This window comes from Melozone crissalis, unplaced genomic scaffold, assembly GCF_028551555.1.
Source record: "Melozone crissalis strain CALT ecotype California unplaced genomic scaffold, PUWL_Pcris_2 ptg000012l_1, whole genome shotgun sequence".
Lineage (NCBI taxonomy): Eukaryota > Metazoa > Chordata > Aves > Passeriformes > Passerellidae > Melozone > Melozone crissalis.
Genome location: NW_026535790.1, coordinates 15287221 through 15302626, shown reverse-complemented (window position 1 = coordinate 15302626; position 15406 = coordinate 15287221). Strand labels below are relative to the sequence as shown.

General features: G+C 56.6%; 1 protein-coding gene across 1 annotated transcript in view; it reads right to left on the bottom strand.

Annotated features, from left to right (window-relative positions):
- The window catches only part of NHERF2 (NHERF family PDZ scaffold protein 2), a 31731-nt gene that overhangs the window by 4117 nt on the left and 12208 nt on the right, over window positions 1–15406 (bottom strand). Inside the window, exons 3-4 of the mRNA XM_054271059.1 lie at window positions 3436–3612; window positions 1384–1537 (exon numbers count right to left, since the gene is read on the bottom strand). Of these exons, the coding sequence (XP_054127034.1) occupies window positions 1384–1537; window positions 3436–3612 (331 nt within the window). The remainder of the gene's footprint in view (window positions 1–1383; window positions 1538–3435; window positions 3613–15406) is intronic.

Sequence of the window (15406 nt, the reverse complement as noted above, 5' to 3'; positions counted from 1 at the left end):
CATTGAGCAGGGCACGGCCAGGCTGGGCAGGGGATGAGCAGCTTTCCCTGCCAGGTTACTGCAGCCAGGAGAACAATTCCTGCCCCAGCCAGGAGAACGATTCCTGCCCCAGCCACGAGAACGATTCCTGCCCCAGCCACGAGAACGATTCCTGCCCCAGCCACGAGAACGATTCCTGCCCCAGCCAGGAGAACGATTCCTGCCCCAGCCAGGAGAACGATTCCTGCCCCAGCCACGAGAACGATTCCTGCCCCAGCCAGGAGAACGATTCCTGCCCCAGCCAGGAGAACGATTCCTGCCCCAGCCAGGAGAACGATTCCTGCCCCAGCCACGAGAACGATTCCTGCCCCAGCCACGAGAACGATTCCTGCCCCAGCCACGAGAACGATTCCTGCCCCAGCCAGGAGAACGATTCCTGCCCCAGCCAGGAGAACGATTCCTGCCCCAGCCACGAGAACGATTCCTGCCCCAGCCAGGAGAACGATTCCTGCCCCAGCCAGGAGAACGATTCCTGCCCCAGCCAGGAGAACGATTCCTGCCCCAGCCAGGAGAACAATTCCTGCCCCAGCCACGAGAACGATTCCTGCCCCAGCCAGGAGAACGATTCCTGCCCCAGCCACGAGAACGATTCCTGCCCCAGCCAGGAGAACGATTCCTGCCCCAGCCAGGAGAACGATTCCTGCCCCAGCCAGGAGAACGATTCCTGCCCCAGCCAGGAGAACGATTCCTGCCCCAGCCAGGAGAACGATTCCTGCCCCAGCCATGCCCTGCTCAGCCAGCGTGCAGCCCTTCCCTCTGCACAGGGACTCTCCAGTGCTCAGGGGCTCCTTCACTGGAGCAAAGAGCAACAGAATCACAGAATCGTGGAGTGATTGGGGTTGGAAGGGAGCTTAAAGCTCACCCAGGGACACCTTGCACTGGAACAGCCCTGCCCTGTCCAACCTGGCTTTGAAGGGTCCCCCCAATGATGATGACGATAAATCATCAACCAATCACCCACCAAATTTTACATTCTTGCAGCTGATAAAAATCATGGCACTGAAGATGTCCAGGTGGCTGCCACACACACCCAAGGACAAAGACTTAGTCCTACCCTCACTGTTAGTTTTTGCTGGGTACATCCATGCAAGCACCCGTGCTCCAGTACCCCAAAGCCCAGCACACCTCAGTGCCTCGGAGTTCCAGAGTTAATTATTCACCGTGTAAAAGCCACAGAGTGCTTTTTGGCAGGGGGAGGGTTTATTCTCAGTGTTTATAAATAGCTGGGTGGTTCTCAGGAAACCAGTGAGGGATGAGGCAGGAGGGAAATGTGACTGCGCTGGGATCTGGGATCCCACCGTGAGTCACCCTGGGAAGGGAAGGGAAGGGAAGGGAAGGTCTCACCTTTGCTGTGCTCCTCCGTGGGGGTCACCCCCAGCTTCTTGAAGTACTCGTCTGTCTCGGGGTCCACCACGAGCAGCCTGGCCTCGCTGTCCCTGGCCTTGATGTGGGACACCACCTCCGAGTGCCGCAGCCCCTCCACGTTTATCCCGTTCACCTGCACAGGGACAGCATCACAGCCCAGCCCACAGGGCTGCTCCTGCTCCCAGAACCCCCCTTCCCTAAGGTTTCCTTTCTTTATTCCTGCTGGGACTGTGGCATTTTCCTTTCTCTGTTCCTCTTGGGATGACAGGAAGGCTACAGGCTTTTTCCTTCTCCCTCTCCTAACCCCACCCAGAGCATCCTCCGTGTTACCTCAAACCTCCGGCTGCATCCCAAACACATCCATGGGCAACCACAGACTCCAGGCTCCCCCAAAACCCTCTGCCTGCCCTCTCTGGTGCTGCCAAGCCCAGCTTTCCCCTTGGATGTGCCCCAAATCTCCCCGTGGGCACAGGGGGCTGGGTGCACCCCCGTGTCCTGGGGCATCACTGTGCCACCCTCCATCCCTCTGGAGGGAAAACCTGAGATTTCTGTGCCCCTGACGGGCGAGTCCCTGTGCCTGGGGCAGGGATTCATCCCTCCCTGCCCTGCCCTGCGTGAGAGCCAGGACCTCCAGGGAACCCGATCCCGATTGTTCCTGCAGGAGGGGACAATGGTGACTCAGGACATTGTTCGGTGAATGAATCACCCTTTGTCCCACCGGGAAGGGCCCGACAGCCTCGGCATGACCCAGGGCTGCTCCTCATCCAAAGGGACGAGCAGAGCCTGGGCTCCACACTTGGGGTCCCCTCTGCAGGGAACCAGGCTCCCCTGCTCCCCAGGGCACAGCTGCAAGGCTGGGGTGAGAATAAACCCCTTCCAACCCCTTCCAGGCTCTGCCCCTCGTGCCAGGTGCTGCCAGCCTCAGCTGCCAGCTCACAGCCCTGCTCCATCCCTGTCCTGCCACTCCAGCTCACCCCAATCCATGCCAGGGCTGCTCTCCCCCACCCTGGCACAGAGCTGGGGGCATCAAATATTTATCCCAGCCCCAAAGGGCAGGCAGGGAGGGGATCGGGTTTCTGAGCTCACCCCGAGCTGCTTTGTGTGTGCCAGGCCCCGGGCCAAGCCCATCAATAAATAACAGGACCCCTGGATGTGACACCAGCCCGGCAGTGCCACCCGTGCCCGGCCCGGCCCCACGCTGTCCCAGCATTAAACTTTCAGCTGCTGGGACAGGCACAGCTCCCACTGCCTGGGCAGTAGTTCCTCATGGGGCTGGAGAGCAGGAGAGAGCTCTGCTCCCAGGATTATCCCAGCTCACACTCTTGCAGGGGTGCCAATCCCATTCCTGCTCTGAGCCGGCAGCGAGGTTTCTGTGGGGTGGTTTTGGGGTTCAGCCCAAGCAGGGGATATCCATGTGCTCCCACAGGGAAAGGGGGGATGGCTGCTGTGTCTGTCCCTCTGCCCACACAGGCAGCTCTGGATGGGGGCACCTCCTTCTCCAGGAACAACACAACATTACAATCCAAAGAGAGGGCAATTCCCAGCCCCATCTTGGCAAGAAGTGCTGTCCAGCACGTGATAACCAGAGAGATGCTTCCAAGAACACTTTTTCCCCATCTTCCATAATTTTGTGTCTTAAAATCTCTGCAAAGCCTCTTCCCCTATGTTTCCAAGCACTCCCTGGCAGGGCATCAGCTCAGCTGGGCAGCACCAGCCTGGCCCTGTGCCCACTGTCCCCTGCCCGACGCTCCCTGGTGCCAGCCAGAGCCAGCACAGCACCTTGGGGACGCAGCTGGGGAATGGCAGGACTCAGCAGTCTTGGAGGGCTTTTCCAGCCTAAGAACAGCTCCAAATTTCTACTCTGTAATCCTCCCCAGAGCTCCCACTTGGAGGAGAGGAGCGAGCACAGAGCCGTGCCATCCCTGGCACCCCAATTACAGCAACACAGGGGATCAGCTGGGGAAGGTGACGGGCTGGGGGCTGTCCCGGCTTGCCCAGGGTCCCACCCTGCTGCTGCCCCCTCGCTGTTACCTCCACCAGGCGGTCCTGGGGCCGCAGCCCTGCCCTGGCTGCGGGGGAATCGGGATCCACGGAGCGGATGAACTGCCCCGGCCGCGACTTCTCGCTGTGCAGGTTGAAGCCGTAGCCATTGGGGCCTTTCTTCAGGTGGCACAGGCGTGGGCACAGCTCCTTCTGCCCGTTCAGGTCCTGCTTCATGGGGGAGAGGAGGCACGGGGTTAATGGATGGATTCGGGGTGGCTCCAGGCAGATGTGACCGTAAATAGAGCCCCGAGGAAGCGCCGTATCTGCCCCCCGTCCTCAGCCTGGGGACAGCTTAACAAATGGATTTCCTCTCATTGAGCCTATTTTCGAAACCCAATTGTCCAAAAGCACTCCAGAAAAATGAAAACAAAACAAAAAAATGCATTTCCTTCTGCAGGAGTAGCTCAGATTCATCCACCCATAGGCTGGGACCCTCCCAGCAGCGGCCAAGCCCCAGCCCTGGGCAGGGAGGAACCAAGGCCCAGCTGTGCTTTGGCCAGACCCGGGACTGACCTCAGTCAGGTATTTAAGGCAGGGCCACTCCCTTGGTCTCGGTGACACCGGCATCACCCACTGGTGCCACCATCCCAGTCCCTCCTTGCTGGGAGGGGATGAACCCCAACATCCAAGAGCTCCCTGCGGCTGGGGAAGGCTGAGCTGGGCAGGATGAACAGCACAGGGGCACAGGAGGAGCTCAGCGCTTCTCCCCATGCCATGGAGAATGCTTTATGGCTCCTCAGGGCAGCCAGGGAGCAACAACTCCTGGTTTTCTGCAGCTCTGCAGGACCCACAACATTCCCACCAGCAGCTCCAGCTCGTGGCACAGCACCACATCCCTGCCAAAGGCACCTCAGAGATCCAGGGTGCTCATTTTCAACCAGGCTTTAAGGAAAACATCCCCCCTGGATGAGTTTTAACCCTCCTCAGCAGGAGCAGCTCTGCTCCCTGCCTGAGCAGAGAGGATTGGTCTGGGATCACATTCCCAGGGAAATCTCTCCCAGCCTTTGCCTCCAAATTAAAAATCCAGGCAGCAATTTCCTCCTCCTTCCTCCCTTGGCTGAAAGGCACCACGAAACTCCAAACCTCCCAACTCCTTCACCCCCTCAAGGAGGGGTTTTACAGAGGAGAACAGAGTGGGGTCACACAGAGTGATCTACCAGGGATCCCTGTGCTGGGGATGGAATTTGCACAGAATTCCAGATGGGGTGGAAAAGATCACCTTGTTCAGTCCCCTGCCATGGCAGGGACACCTCCCACTGTCCCAGGTGCTCCCAGCCCAATGTCCAGCCTGGCCTGGGACACTGCCAGGGGTCCAGGGGCAGCCAGATGTGGATCAGGGCTCCAGATGTGGACCAGGGCTCCAGATGTGGACCAGCCCAACCCTAGCATCCAGGGAGAATCAGGGATGCAAAATGAGCAGCCTGTGCACACAGGATGGCTCAGGAGGGAAGGAACCACTGAGGGTCATCCAAGTCCAATCTCCCTGTCCAAGCAGAATTCCCCAGAGCCCATCACTCAGGATTGAGTCCTTCCTCTGGCACAGGAGAGGCACCTAAACCACCAAAACTGCTCGCCTTACCCACCAAACTCCTCAGAAACTGCTCGCCTTACCCACCAAACTCCTCAGAAACTGCTCACCTTACCCACCAAATTCCTCAGAAACTGCTCACCTTACCCACCAAATTCCTCAAAACTGCTCACCTTAATCACCAAATTCCTCAGAAACTGCTTGCCATACCCACCAAATTCCTCAGAAACTGCTCTCACACGAGGGTCACCACCACCAGCAGTGCTCATCACAGGCACAGGGGCACACTCCAAACTGCTCCTGAATTTTACAGAGATTCCCTCAGCAAATGAGTTCTTTACTAAAAACCAGCTGGTGGTGTTGGTATCTCACCCCCAGCTGGGTTCATAAAGGGGAATAAGGATTGAATCAGTGACAGCCCAGCCAGGATGGGGCTCCAAGCCCCTCCTGTGCCTGCTCCCACCGGGGCAGCCCTGCAGCCCCATCCCCTCCCCGTGCACCCTGAACCCTGCTGCACTTTTCCCATGGCCCCAGAGCAGGCAGTTCACCCTATCTGCAAACATTTCCAGCCTGCCCGGAGCTCCTCAGGCTCTGAGGAAAACAGGAAATGATTCAACTGCAGTGACCTTAAAGGACACACGGGGCTCTGTGTGCAGGACAAGGGCAGCGCCTCTGGGGTCACCGAAGTGCAGCTGGCATCACCAAAACCCACCTGGCATCACCTATTCGGGTCCAAAAAGGACCTTTTAATGCCATTTTCCTCCTGCTCCATCCCTGCAGGGTCAGAGCTCCTGCAGCAGTGTGAAAACACAGAGAAATCACCGAGAATCGCCCCAAAATCTGGGCTGGAGGTGCTGTCCCAGCGTGGGGATCCCTTGGGGACACCCTGGCAGGGTCAGTCCCTCCTCCTCCTGCTCCAGGGATCAGCAGTGAAATCAAATTACTCACTAAACCAACCCCAGAGGGAGGGAACAGCTCCCCTGCAGGATCCCCAGGCTGGGAGCTGCTGCTTTGTGCCACGTCCTGCGTGGGCTTGTGCTGCTCCCACTGCAAAATCTTCAATTGAAGGCCCTTAACTGGAACGAATCCAAGACGTTTATTTTTAAATACACACATATAAAAAAAAAAAAAATCCAAATTCAGCATCTGTTCTGGGCAGAAATCCTCAGGGAAAACTGCTTATCCTCCCGCAGAGATGATCCAGGGTTTTGCTGGGCTCTTAAACCTCCCAGCTAACACAATCCTTGGCTGCTGGAGCAAACAGCTTTTGGAGCTGAGCTCTGCAAAGCCCCTCTCTGGGATTAGGGGCTGAGCCCCTGCTCACACCCCCAGCTCTGGAACGGCCTCTCCTGCCTGCTCCTCTCTTTATTTTCCTTTTGCGTTCCTCTCCCTGGCTGTGTTCTGGGGAGGTATTTCCATATTTCCCCATTTCCCGGGGGATTTGGCCTCTGTGAAACCCGAGTTTTTCTGGAAGAGCAGCGTTGTTATCATGGGGGCTTCACAGGATCCTGCCTGAGAGGGGTTCTGGGGGAGGCTGCGCCCCTCTCATAGCCAGTGCTGCAAAGGATCCAGTTACAGACACAAGCGTGCTGCAAAGAAACTGAATTCAACCCCGTTTTTTTCTGTCTCGGAAAGCCAAAAATCGCCCACACGCCAAAAAAACAAAAAAAAAAAAAACCAAAAAAACCCAAAAAAACCCCAAAAAACCCCAAAACACCCCCCAAAAAACCCCAAACCAAACAAAAAAAAAAACCACCAAAAAAACCCCCACAAAATTAAGATTATGCCGAAAAAACCCCTGCAAAACGAAGATTTTGCAAAAAAAACCCCACTCTGCAAAATAAAGATTTTGCCAAAAAAATCCCCTGCAAAATGAAGATTTTGCCAAAAAAAAAAAGCCTGCAAAATGAAGATTTTGCAAAAAAACCAAAAAAAACACGCAAAATGAAGATTTTGCAAAAAAAAAAAAACCTGCAAAATGAAGATTTTGCCCCCAAAAGAACCCTGCAAAATGAAGATTTTGCAAAAAAAAAAAGCCCTGCAAAATGAAGATTTTGCCTCCCAAAAAACCCTGTAAAATGAAGATTTTTGCCAAAAAAATCACTGCAAAATGAAGATTTTGTCACAAAAAACCCTGAAAAATGAAGATTTTGCCAAAAGAAAAAAACCTGCAAAATAAGATTTTTTTTTTTCCTCTGCCCAGGAATCCAGCCCCTTCCAGTGAGTGCCTGAAGCAGGGCCCACTCCATCCCTGCCTGTGCCATGCCCAGGGGTGTCTGTGCAGGTAAATCAGGTAAATCCTCCCTGCATGGTGATCTGCACTCACACCCAGCCCTGGAGCTGCTGCATTTTCCAAGGAAAACCTTTCGGAAGCTCAGCTCAAGCTGCTCCATTTAAAAAAGCACAAACAAGACATTAAATAACAATGAAACGCTTTCATAAAAAAAAAATTCAAAAAACCCGATTGGGTGTTGCCAGCTCTCACAATCTCACGGCAACTCTCTGCAGCACCTGATTTTTGATTTCCCTTGGAGTTCCCAGCGCTGCTGATGGGAACTGGGGTCCCTCAGGGCTCACCTGGGGGCACCCAGAGCCAAGCCCAGCTCCCCTGGGTGCCCCTTGGCCCATGGGTGCCCCAGCCCTGGGCTGTGCCACGCCTGCACTGACCAGGCTGTGCCCATTTGTCACCAATGTCACCAGCCCTGATTAACGAGGGGTTCCACACCGTTAATGAGCACGTGGCAGCCTGCAGGAAAGCAGAACCCACTCCCAAAAGGAGCCAAACTCCCCTCCTGGGGTTTGAGGGGCAGCAGAGCAGCCCCCAAGCTTGGGTTACCCAACCAAACCCACCTGGCCCTACAAAATCCACTCCCAGCTCAACACCTGTCACCCCTTTAAGATTTTTAAGGTTTTTAAGATTTTCTCAGCCTTCTCACGTTGAAGTGTAGTGAACTTTCTCACACACTTTTTGTAAATAACTCATTGTTTTGCATTCCTTTATGGAAGACGAGAAAGTTGATAAGCTGTTGGTCTGACCAGTGTCATCGGAGAGGTGGCACTGTCACCCTCCAGTCTGCTGTCACTTTAGGAAAACTATAAATGCTAAAGTCAGAAAATAAACTCCCCTTTTCCTTCACCTCAAAAGCAGCAGTGTACACTGATTTTCTTTTGGATCCTATAGCAACAAACCCCAGTGCCAGGGACCCTCCTGTGCCACTGTGAGCCAGCCCAGCACAGGGACGTCCCTGCTCCCCACAGCCCAAAGGACTGTCCCAAAGGAAAAACCAACCTGCACCTTCACACCAGCCCAGCCTGGCCCTGAGCAGGGACAGGAATAAATAAAATGGACATTGCAGAGCCAGCCCAGAAAGCTGCAGGAGCACCCAGGGTCTCTCCACACCCAGGGTCTGGCTCTCCACACTGGTGGCCAGGTGCCACGACTGTCCCCAGCCCCTCTGCCCCACAAAGGGCTAAAATGCTTTGAAAGCCACAGTTTGGGGCTTTATTCCTAATAAAATTAAACTCAAAAATAGGGGTTTATTCCTAAATAAAAATAAAATAAAAAATAAAAACAAAATAATAAAATAAAAAAATAAAATAATAAAATAAAAGATAAAATTAAAAATAAAATAAAAAATAAAATAAAATAAATTTAAAATAAAAAAATAAAATAATAAAATAAAAATACAATAAAAAATAAAATAAAAATAAAATAAAAAATATAATAAAAAATATAATAAAAAAATAAAATAAAAAATAAAATAAAAAAATACAATAAAAAATTCCACACCAGTGCCAGCGTGAACACTGGGTCTTCCAGGAGAGGATGAGGAGGAGGAAGAGGGGGACACAGACACACACAGAGCTACTCTAGAGGCCGAGGCCAGGCTGGTACCATCACCCTGGGTCCTGGTGGCTCCTGCAGGCTGGCAGGGCAGGGTGTCCCTGGGGTGTCCCTGGGGTGTCCCAGCAGCTCCAGCCCTGCTCCTGCCCGCAGTGGGGATTTGCTGGAACTCCACCAAGCTCCTCTCCTGGTGCGCCACAATAATCACAATAATTAGGATCAGGGCTCCTAATCAGCTCAGCCCTGCCTGGGACCCCCTCCCCTGCTCCCTGTGCCCACCCCAGGGGCTCTGCCCGCAGCTCCAACACCCCTGCTGGAACTGCAGCGTCACAGACATCTGTAATGGAAAATCCTTTCTTTAGGGAGCTGAGAGGCCTCAGGAACAAAGTACAAACATTATCTGCTGCTGTGGAATGCAACAGGTGCATCTGTGATTGGTCTCATGTGGTTGTTTCTAATTAATGGCCAATCACAGCCCAGCTGGCTTGGACACAGAACCGAGCCACAAACCTTTGTTGTCATTCCTTCCTTTTTCTATTTTTAGCCAGCCTTCTGATGAAATCCTTTCTTCTATTCTTTTAGTACAGTTTTAATGTAATATATATGATAGAATAATCAATCAGCCTTCTGAACCATGGAGTCAGATCCTCGTCTCCCCCCTCACCCTGGGAGCCCTGTGAGCACGGTCACACTGCAGCACCTGGATGCACTCCAGGATCACCCAGGACAGGTCAAACCTTTCCATCCCTGCTTGGCAGGGCTGCAGAGAGCCCAGGCAGGAGCGCTCCTGCCTCATTTACATTGTTGACACACTTTCAGCCAGCAGCCACGGCGTTTCCTCTCCTTTCCCTGCGGTTTGGGTCCGAAAGTGGCAAAATGGCTCCTCTGCTCCCTCCAAAACAAACCTCAGCTGCAGAACCCACCAGGGCTGGGGGACACCCGGGCATGTCCTGAGGGGACAGAGGGCACTGCTCAGAGCCCTGGTGTGCATCCCCACCTCCAGATGGGACTTCTGGGAGGGACTGGGGCTGATTCCATCCCTCCCTCCATCCCTCCTGCCTTGCTGGGAGGGCTCAGGGCTCATTCCATCCATCCCTCCATCCTGGGAGGGCTCAGGGCTCATTCCATCCTTCCATCCCTACTGGGAGGGCTCAGGGCTGGTTCCATCCCTCCCTCCCTCCTGCTGGCCACACACTCTCCCCCATCCCCTCCTCCAGCTGCACTCAGTCTGAGCGGGCTCAAATTCCAGATGTTTGGTGAAATGCTATAAATAACAGAGTGGGGAGGGGAGACTGGGACGCCAGCCCCACCAAACACCAGCAGATGTTCCTGCCCTTCCTGCAGGGCCAGGGCTGGGAATGGGTAGGAAGGGGCAGATCCAGCATCCAGAGACACCCCCAGGCAAGGGGTGTGCACCAGCCAGGAATATTCCCATTTTCTGCTCCTGCCCAGGGATTCATTCCCATTTTCTGCTCCTGCCCAAGGGTTTATTCCCATTTTCTGCTCCTGCCCAAGGGTTTATTCCCATTTTCTGCTCCTACCCAAGGGTTTATTCCCTCCTGCCAATCCAGGGGCTGCACCAGCACCCACCCAGTGCCCCCTGGATGCATCCATCCCTCCCTGCCTCCCTCTGGATGCATCCCACACGCCCTGAGCCAGCAGGCAGCACAAAGGCAGCGGGTGAGGATGGCAGGGAGTGACTCCAATTAGCAATGGAACACATCCAGCCTGGGCTCCTCAGCAGGACACACGGCCAGGCTGCAGCTGACAGGGCAATTTGGGTATTCCTGGGATCATTCCTGCTAATTTGGATATTCCTGGGATAATTCCTGGTAATTTGGGTATGCCTGGGATAATTCTTGGCAAAATTTGGATATTCCTGGGATAATTCCTGGTAATTTGGGTATTCCTGAGATAATTCCTGGTAAAATAGGGATATTCCTGGGGTAATTCCTGGTCATTTGGATATGCCTGGGGTAATTCCTGGTAATATGGATATTTCTGGGATAATTCCTGGTAAAATTTGGATATCCCTGGGACAATTCCTGGCAATTTGGATATTCCTGGGATAATTCCTGGGACAATTCCTGGCAATTTAGATATTCCTGGGACAATTCCTGGCAATTGGGATATTCCTGGGATTTCTCTGATTTTTCAGGCAGTCCCTGAGAGAAGGAGGAGGATGATGAGCCACGCCATGGAAAGCCCAGACTCTCAGCACAGCTCCCTGCATGGAGGGGAAGGATGATGCCCACAGTGGGCACCATCCTCAGCCTCAGCAGGGTCCTGGACACTTCCCCTGAGCCCTGCAGCCCTTGTGGGCACAGCTGAGGGCACAGTGGGGGTGCCGGGGCGGTGCAAAATCACCACAAGAGGTTAATGAGGCCCTTCCCCATCCCGTGCCACCAGAGCGGCAGCAAGAGGAGGTTTGCAGCTCCCTGTGCCCCCCACCCAGTGCCCAGCTCACTGCCAGGCGCTGTGGGATGCAGAGCTGTGCCACGGCCCCGTGCGCCCAGGGAAGTGCCAGGCAGGAGAAAGCAGGAGCAGGAAGGACGTGGAGGGTGGGGAGGCGCAGCCCGGGGTGGCAGCACTGCCAGGCTGTGCCAGGGCACCGCTGCCAGCCCAGCAATGGGAAAAGCCCTGCCCTCCCAGCCCCACAGGGCCCCACTCAGAACCCTCCTGGCAGAGCAATCCCAGCTCAGCCTCCCCTCGGCGCCCCAGGGCTAAGCTGGATCTGCCCCTCTGCGACATCCCCGCGGCTTTGGGGAAATCCCTGAGCACAAAGGGGGCTCTCAGCACGGCCACTCCTGCCTGGCACCTCCCGTGCCCGTGGGCACAGCCCCAGGGAGGGTCCCTGAGGGGCACGGCCCCATTGTGGGGACACCGGCTCTGCCCAGCCCCACAGCGTGCGGCAGGGATGGAGCTGTCCCCTTTCCCTGCCCAGCCCCAGAGGGTCCAGCCTGTCCCCCAGCAGGGATGGAGCTGTCCCCTGGCCAGACCCACAAGATCTATCAGGGATGGAGCTATCTCCTTTCCCTGTCAGCCCCACAAGGTGCAGGTGATCCCCCAGCAGGGATGGATCTGTCCCCATTCCCTGCAGCCCCACAGCTGCCAGGCAGTTTCAGAGGGGGCAGCAGGGATGGAGCTGTCCCTGTGCCCTGGCAAGCCCACAGGGCCCAGCTGATTCCCCAGCAGGGATGGATCTGTCCCCATCCTGGGCAGCGTCTCAGCCCCCAGCTGTGGGAATCAGCATTTCCCCCCCGTGCTGGAGCAGGAGCAGGCTGAGGCAGCAGAGCACCCACGCTGTGCCCCGGGCAGGGCTGCAGCAGCAGCAGCAGAGGCTTGGCTGGAGCAGGGAGCAGCTGGGCCAGCCCAGGGAGGGAAGGAGGGAGGATGGAGGAGGCAGAAAGCGCCACGTGCACGTGTCCGCATGGACACAGAACGCTTTTCCAGCTGGCTCTGCCAAGGGAACACGCAGCCAGGGCACCACAGGGCTCCCCTGCTCCACGGGGAGCAGCTCCAGGCTGATGTGGGAGAGAAATGTGGGGACTGGCAGGATGGGGTTTGTCCAAGAGGAGAAACATGGAATCTCTGCTCTGGATTGAGAGGGATCTCAGCAGATCCACAGGGATCTGTTTTCTGCTGGGTGGGAGGGGAAAGAGCAAATGGGAATAAATCCTTGGATTTATTATTAATAAAGCCTTGGTCAGCGAGCAGGGCTGGAGCTGCTGGAGCAGGGGAAAAACTCCTTCCCACGCTCAGCATGAACCCCCAGGCCAGAGGAGGGGTTGTCTGCACAATGGGAATGGAGAAAGATGCTGGGAATGAAATTCCCCAATCCCACGGCGTTCCCTCCCTCCCTGCACAGGGGCTGTGCTGCAGCCCAGAGCTGCTGTCCCACCCTGTGACACCCCAAACAGAGCAGTGCCACCCCCAATAATGGCACACCCCAAACCAGAGCAGTGCCACCCCCTGTGTGACACCCCCATGGCACACCCAAACCAGAGCAGTGCCACCCCAATGGCACACCCAAACCAGAGCAGTGCCACCCCAATGGCACACCCGAAACAGAGCAGTGCCACCCCAATGGCACACCCGAAACAGAGCAGTGCCACCCCCTGTGTGACACCCCCATGGCACACCCCAAACCAGAGCAGTGCCAGCCCTCTGTCACATCCCAACCAGAGCAGTGCCAGCCCCATGGCACACCCCAAACCAGAGCAGTGCCAGCCCTCTGTCACATCCCAAACTGAGCCCCCCGCACAGGGCAGAGCCAGGCACGGCTCCAGGCCAGCCCGGCCCTGCTTTCAGCCAGGTCTGTGCTGGAGCCAGGCACCTCCAGGCGCTGCCCAGCCCCTTTGGCCTCCCCAGCTGTTCTGGAGGCCAGGCCTTGAGCAATCACAAACCCTGGTGGAGGCTGGCCCCATTCCTGTCCTGCAGTGCCCCGGGGTCAGAGCAGGAATCCAGTCCTGCAGCCCTGGGCTCCCACAGCACCGAGAGCTCCCAGGAAAACCCCGGGACAGGGAGGTTTTGGGAAAGGAAAGGTTTTCCCAGAGACTGAGGCTGCTCAGGCTCTGTCCTGGTGCTTTTCCCCGTGCCAGGGCTGTGGCACTGGGGTCACCTCACAGCAAACCCCACCAGGGCCAGCACCCACCGCTCAAACCCACCAGGACCTGCCCCGAAGGCTGAATTTTAGGGATAGGGTGCAATCCTGCAGAAAGCCAGCTGTTAGCCAGGCATCTCATACAGAATGGGGAGAACTGTTCTGCACCACATTCCAGCAGGGACACAAACCCTGGTCCCCTCCACGAGCCCCCAGACCCCACAGGAAGAGGCCATGGATGCTGCACTCAGCACAGGCAGGGTGGGAAGGAGGCACAAGCCATCCTGCTGTCCCTTTGGGGCTGGTTTCCCTCCTGCTCTGCCCCCTGGCAGTGAGGGGTGTGCTAGGCACAGGGCAGGGGGACCCATCTGCACCCCCAGCCCGGCCCCTGCCCCAGAACAGGCTCTGCTCTGTGAGTGCCGGGCCCAGGGAAGTTCAAGAGTTTACTCCCAATATTTGTCTTGGCCGGGCAGCCCAGCTGGCTGCAGGAAATGGGGCAGGGGGAGGGCTCCAAACATCCTCTGCATTCCTGGTGAGAGAGAGCAAAGGCAGCTCAGGGCACCCCCCTGGGGTCACCCAGTGTGAGAGGGGCCCTTTGTGCTCAGAATCCTGCAATCAAACACCCAGGGGTGCCACTCTCCAGAACTGGGGGGTGAGGGGCCTTGGGCCCAGCCCTCAGCAACACACTGAGCTGCTCCCCTGTCCCAAAACGCCCAAATCACAGCTCCTGCACAGGATCTGCTGGGCTGGGCACACACCCAGAGCCTCCCGTGCTGCTGGGGCTCCCCTTGACCTGCCCAGGCACCCCTCAGCCCTGCTGTCAGCGCCCCCATTGCACAGTGCTGGCACCAGGGCATCCCCCAGCCCTGCTGGGACACTCTGATCAAACCAGGATCAAACCAAGATGAACCCGAGTGACCCCATCTGATCAGGTCCCAGGATCAACCCAGGACCTGATGGGATCATCAGGGACCACCAGGGCTCCTCTGCCAAGCTCCAAAAATGACATTTTTTGACCCAAACTCCTTAAAGATGAGGATGCCCCTTGGCAGGGAGCTGAGCTTATCTGCAGCTGAGCAGGGCAGGGCAGATAGGGCTGGGCTGGCCCCCGGAGCCCTGGGCAGAGCACACACAGGTTCCTGGGGCAGGGAGGATCTCTGAGATAACCCCAGAGCCAGCACCAGCTGCTCCTGCTGATAAACCCGGGCTGCAGGAGCTGCCAGGGCCAGTCCTGGGGCGCTGGGCACGCTGCCATCCCTGCCTGTGCCAGGGGGGACACAGAGCCTCCAGAAAGGGGGAACAGCCCAAAAACCCAAAAAAGGGATTTGGGGGCTCAGCACAACCCACCAGCCCCTCCCAGGGGACTTCATCCCCGCACCCCAGCCCCACGCAGGGTCTCACATCCCCCTGGCTCAGCTCAGCTGCCAAACAGGGAACTCTTCCAGGCAAAGCCGGCTGCTCACCCGCTTACAGCTAATTAGGGCCTGTCTTAATTAAATCCTGCTAACCATGAGCAGCCAGAGTGAACTGATTCACCTGGGATGGCCCCTGGCTGTTGGTGTGGTGGGCAGGAGCCCCACGGGGCAGGAGGAGGTGCCAGGGCTGGGCAGAGCCCCTGCAGCCCCTGCCCAGGGCACAGCAGCAGTGAAATGAATTCCCTGGCAGTGCCAGCTCAGCCAGGTGCCAGGGCCACGTCCCCAGGGGTGCCGGGAGCTCAGCCCTCCCTGCCCCCTGTGTGCTGCTGGGGGCTTTAGGGGGATTAGCCCCTGTAATGCCATCAGAGGGGTTAATCACAGCACAGCCCAGGGGCAGCAGGGCAGGCTCTGACCCCACTGCCAGCACACGGCGATGGAGAGGCCCTGGAGCACATCTGGGCACACATCTGGGCACACAGGCACTGCTGCTCCTCCCTCAAGCATCCCTGGGACTGCTCAGTGCCAGGCTGGACACCCTGCCAGGGGAAACATCCCCAGCCAGGCAGCCC